Here is a 5,478-nt window from a genome sequence, read left to right as displayed (position 1 = left end):
TTATCTGCCACTACGTATTTCATTCATAAGTATACATAGCTGTAATCAACCTTTGAACTTGTTCTCTGGACACTCTTCTATTGCGCGCGCGCATGCACGCACGCGCGCGCGCGCACACACACACACACACACACACACACACATCTCATGTCTTTGCTATTTGTTAACTATTTCAATTTGTGCACTCATCATGGTTCGTGTATCTTGTTTCATTGTCTACAACATGTACAAATTACAATGCATATTCATTATAGTTTGTACATGCATTTTAATGGTTGCTTGGTTTGTGCGTGTTCTCTCTCTCTCTCCCCCCTTCCATTTGTTGTGATATTATTTTGAAATATGTGGTCATTGGTCGTACTTTCTCAAGCTATTTATCCTCCACATTTTGATCAAAACTACATGGATGAATGGATTTCATATATTTTATTGTAGAAGTTGAAGGGCTTTTGGCATTAAAAACACATAAATATTAATATCTATTAGTTCATGCATTACGAAATGAATCACGATTGCTAGAAAAGTTAGTTGAGTGGAAATTGAATTAAGCTTGATTGTATATACAAGCTTCCTTCTTCACCCCCTAAGTACAACCAAAGCTCTATGTGCAATAGACAAGGGTCAATAGATGTTGCTTATGTTGGTTGTAGATGCGCATGGATTTTACTAGTGCAAATGGTCAATATGAAGCTACACACACACACACACACAAAGGCAATGCTCTAACGTGCCATAGTGCACCCTTGTGATGTATAAAATTTGTTATTGGGTGTGTGTAAAATTTGTTATTGGGTGTGTTCACTCACCCTTGTGATGTATAAAATTTGTTATTGGGTGTGTTCACTCACCCAGTAATTTGATTACTTTGATAGGCCTAGCAATGATGCGGACGCCTGTAGAGTAAAGCAAGGAGTCCTTTCATATTAACGGAGTCAAATGTCAACATTTGTGAGGGAGAGAGAGAGAGAGCGCATGAATGAATCTTCGATCAGGACAAGGAAGGGAGAGCAACTACGAATTTTGATCACAGGGACAGGGTAGTCGAAGAGAAGGCACCAAGAATACACTCAGACAGATTTCTCGGAAGATCGCTTTCACCATATCTCGCCCTTTCTGTCATTCCAGTCTCTGTTTGGCACGGCATCTCTCTGGCATCTCACGGGGCCTCTTGCAAGGTCAATTAGCGAAAAAGAAAGCAGAACCGATAAACGTCAGTCGGTGAAGAAACATCATACAAATCCACCAGTGAAGATACATACTGAGAGATTCACCGGGACATCCCCAGTCTCAGAGATTTAATCAGGAAACGCAGTCTCAGGGCCCTGCAGTTAGATTCATCAGAACACCCGGTCTCGGAGATTTTGTTAGGAAGTGCAGTCTCAGGGGACACCCAGTCTCAGAGATTGAATCAGGAAAGACGGTCTCAGGGCCCTGCAGTCTGATTGATATACATATTTGTATATCCTATTCCCCCCTCATGGGCGCTGGTCCCAGTCGTCGCCGTAGAAGTGATCCCCCCGTCCGGATTTATTCCCTTACTCCCCCACCCCCGAACTCCAGTTCTTATGGATCATACCCCCCGGCCCCCATGCTTCCGCCCCCACCCTACCAGCCCTCCAGGTACCCTCCACCCCCGCACCACCCTCCCGACTACAATGGAGCCATTGTGCCCCACCAGGGTTCCCAGTATTACCCATCTTCCAGGTACCCTGATCCTCGCTATCAATATACCCCTCCCAATGGCATCAGCAGCACATTGGGCTCACCCCCCGAGGATTCATCATCAACACAACAGCAAAGCACTACCATCAGAATCCGGAACACAGTCAATATTCAAAAAGACACCATAAGGTTGGAGGAAGATGAGGCAAATCCTGGGTTTTATCTGCTTGTGTTTTCCTTCGGCGCAGATTTTCCTGGAAGGTAAGCATCCAATATGTGTTCTCAACAAATAGCTTGGTCTTGAATCTTGATTTAAAGGAAGGGTCTAGCATGATGCGTGTTACATTTGTGCCTTCTGATTTGACCATGACCGCAGGAGCTCACTTTGAATTCAGTGGAACTTTTAATTAGATATTCATATTTTTGGATTATCTTTGTGCAGCTTCAATATCTTTTACCTTGCCAAGGCGGGTGGTGATTGCAGTGTGAAACCTGTGAGTTCTTACCTTTTCAAGCCATTGCAAGTACCTTTTGATAAAGGCTATGGGCAAACTTTTCAGCAGGATTCAGGGACTGGTGTATATTTGGATGCAATTGATAGGAGTGATCTAGAGAGGGAAAGCCCAGATGAAGTGTGTCCATTGGTGATTAGAGCCTCGACAGTTGCAAAGGATTCCCAGGAGGTGCCTCCAGCTGAAGATATTGGTGGACCACTTCCAAAGTCAGTGAATGCACAGTTGACTCAAGCTGTCATTGAGAGGAAAGACAATGGAGATTGCAAGGTGCGGGTGCTACGACAAGTTATCTGGGTGGATGGTGTACGGTATGAGTTAAAAGAGTTGTATGGAATTGAAAGTGCAGTGGATGAGGGTGGTTACGATGAAGATGATCTTGGCAAGGATTGTGTAATCTGTATGTCAGAACCACGGGACACTGCTGTTATACCATGCAGACATGTGGTAATAGTTTGTTCCCATTGTGTGCGCTGTTTATGGTTTTTATTTTCTTTCAATTACTAACAAGAAATAATCAGTGAGGCCAACAACAGAATTGACTCGTGTATTATGTTTTGGTTGCAGTGCATGTGCAGTGGCTGTGCATCAGATTTCAAGGCTCAAATGAACCGCTGTCCAATATGTCGTCAACAAGTGGACTCCTTTCTGAAAATCAAAGTTAAAGCTTGAAGTAAATGAAGACTTTTTACCATGAATATTGGAGGGTAGAGTTGTGTTTGGGTACAGTTTGTACAGTGTTAGTAAACATATTGTGATGTCATTGCAAGGCTTCAAAGGAGGCTTGTTCCATTTCAGAGGTTGTCAGTTTTATGATAATGCTTCTGACTTGGCTGTCAGTTGTATTGTAAGATTGCTCCATGTGTCAGCTTGTTATAAGACGAAATTGCAATTATTTGCATCCACAATATGGGTGCCTGAATGGAGAATTTTGCAGCAATATTGTACTTAAGTACTTTGCCAGTTGGCCAACTTGGTCTCCCATTCTGTACCTGCGTTTTAAAAGTACGGATGTGCAGATAACTGTTTTGTTTTTTAGCTGGGGTATCAGCTAGTGTTGAAGTGCTTTTATCAATAATTCTATATTCATTTCAATTGCTGGAATTAAGCAATGGTAAACATCATATATTCTTTACGCCGTATGCACTCGCGGACCTGTGCAGCATATCCATCCTTCCATATGAATTTCTGGCATCCAATGCTGTGTAGTCACATCATAGGTAATTTTGGAGATGAGTTGGTGCAGTGTTGCAAGGGCGTTCATCAATGGTGCAATCAACTCCCAAGTGTACAGATATATGGTTATTGATCATCGTTTGGACATGTCGGGACTAGTGATGTTGTTATAATGTCTCATCATTTGAGATGGAAATGCCTTACAGCAGCAAAGGACAATGGCTATGTATTGCATTAATAGGGGAAACCTGTCTCCCTGTGTTGGAAACTGTTTTATGCATGAAGAATCTGTGTTTGCTGAACTAGTTGTTGCCATTGGGTGCTTGGAGATCTCAAGAGTGTCTGACTTTGGTTTTATTTCTACATGCAATCCTTTGTCGATTTAAGGCTCAAGTGAATGTTGGCAATGAGAGAGCTTTATGAATACTTGCGAACTGGCATTTTGAGTTAGTTTTTTCTTTAGGGTAAGCTTGAGATTTGAGGGTGACTGCTATGTGTGAGGATACACTAGGATTTGCAAAGAAAACACAAAAGTGTATAAACATGACTAAAATGAACTCAAAGGACAACTAATGGAGACTCAGAGAATGAATGCCTGGATATGAACTCAGTGAACAAACAAAGTATGCTAGGTGTAATACAATATATGCTTAACGAGCAAAGGGCTGTCCAATAGCTATACTCTCTCATGGGAGCTGTCTGACAGAAGCTGAAGGAGAGGATCCCGAATGCAGCAAACCACCAATGCTTGATGCCGAATGATGCAAGGGTGAATCGACCAGCAGTGCAGCAGTCAAAGCATACCAAAACACAGTTGTACCAGAGAGAATGAAGAGCACAGAGGCCACATTCAGTGCTGCAGAGCAATGTCTTGCAACAAAAAGCAGCAAGCATGGATCTGCCAGGCTATTGGTGGCATATTTGGAGAGGAAATGCAGAAGAGGTAGGCTGAAGAGGTGGCAGCAACAAGCCCTAATGCAGCTGATAGAAGGTCAGGGTGGCAGCTCTTGGAGATGAGGAAAGCAGGACAACAACATTCATGATGATGAACAACATTAGCACTAGCACCAGATACTCTAGTGTCCAGAGGAGAGGGCATTGGTGAAGGTTGCTGTTTGATGATGTTGATGTTGGTGGTGCTGATGATGATAAGGGTGCAAGGCTCAACTACCAAATCAAGGCCGGAAATCCATGGCTTTAGTCTAGTCAAAACCTGTAGATCCTGCAATGTGAGTTGTTAACTGAAATACAAGCCAAACATGTAAATAGCATATGAGAGTCTTGAGAAATTGCATATACCAATGTTTCACTTTTAGATTCTTTTTGTGCAAAAGAAGTAAGAAATGTTTTAGAAATGTACTTGGCCTAAAGACAATTGGCTTATACATCTGACTTGATTATAAGCCTAAAAGGTCATGAAATGACTAGCTTGACTAGTGTAAGTAGGGAATGACTAATGTTGACTAGCCTAAGGATCCTAATTGTTACTAGTTGAGGGGTCTTAAAAATATAGCCCAAGAAGGGGGAAAAATGGGGACTTGTCACACAAGCCATGAGGCGCTAATTGAGGGGGTGGTTCATAATCCATGACACTAGAAGCTAGTAATGGGAATGGGTACTAGGGGTGGAGATAGTGTGCCAGGTCCTTGGTTAATACCCCTTCTTAACCGTCATGAAGTAGAACTACCCTTGTCAATGGGTACGGAGATTGGATTGGGCGTGGAAGTCTTGGATTTGAGTAAAGTATTGGTAGACTTTGAATGACAATTGTCATCAAAGTGGTTGGGATTTTGGCAAGAAGTGCAAAGTCTATCCATTTTAGGCATGCGATGTTAGGCATTTTTCTATTTGGTGTCTCTACCACTCTTGTTTCCCTCCATAGAGTAGGGAGAACATAAACAAGGGAAGGAGATCCTTGCCTTTGAGCAATCAGGGTATGGGCTGTAGCATGGTATCATCAATGCTTAAAGTGAGACTCACTTGAGGGTAGATGTAGCATTGGAGTAAAAAGTGGTACATGCTTGAGGAGCCGCATCATTGTTGAGCAAAAAATGCATTACATGCTGATTAGCCACATTAAACTTCCCCAAAACAAGCTTAATTATTTAAATCACCAAACTTTTATTAA

The 5,478-nt window shown here is 42.4% G+C and overlaps 1 protein-coding gene across 1 annotated transcript; it reads left to right on the top strand.

The window, feature by feature from the left end:
- The first annotated feature begins 878 nt into the window (after positions 1–878).
- On the top strand, positions 879–3,114 carry LOC148038400 (putative E3 ubiquitin-protein ligase LUL2). The gene is made up of 3 exons (XM_087671511.1): positions 879–1,923; positions 2,105–2,621; positions 2,742–3,114. Exons 1-3 carry the CDS (start codon positions 1,478–1,480, stop codon positions 2,844–2,846), a joined length of 1,068 nt encoding a protein of 355 aa, XP_087527637.1. The 5' UTR covers positions 879–1,477; the 3' UTR covers positions 2,847–3,114.
- Positions 3,115–5,478: the final 2,364 nt, after the last annotated feature.

This window comes from Lygodium microphyllum, chromosome 3, assembly GCF_053477565.2.
Source record: "Lygodium microphyllum isolate KBCC chromosome 3, Lygodium_microphyllum_v1.1.10, whole genome shotgun sequence".
NCBI classification, from domain to species: domain Eukaryota; kingdom Viridiplantae; phylum Streptophyta; class Polypodiopsida; order Schizaeales; family Lygodiaceae; genus Lygodium; species Lygodium microphyllum.
Note: the sequence above shows the minus strand (reverse complement) of the source record. Positions and strands in the feature narration are given on the sequence as shown.

Excerpts from the sequence above, each read along its gene's own strand:
- LOC148038400 (XM_087671511.1), top strand. The coding sequence starts at position 1,478 with ATGGGCGCTGGTCCCAGTCGTCGCCGTAGAAGTGATCCCCCCGTCCGG. Across the intron at positions 1,924-2,104 it reads GGCGCAGATTTTCCTGGAAG|CTTCAATATCTTTTACCTTG; the intron begins GTAAGCATCCAA and ends ATCTTTGTGCAG. Across the intron at positions 2,622-2,741 it reads TTATACCATGCAGACATGTG|TGCATGTGCAGTGGCTGTGC; the intron begins GTAATAGTTTGT and ends TTTTGGTTGCAG.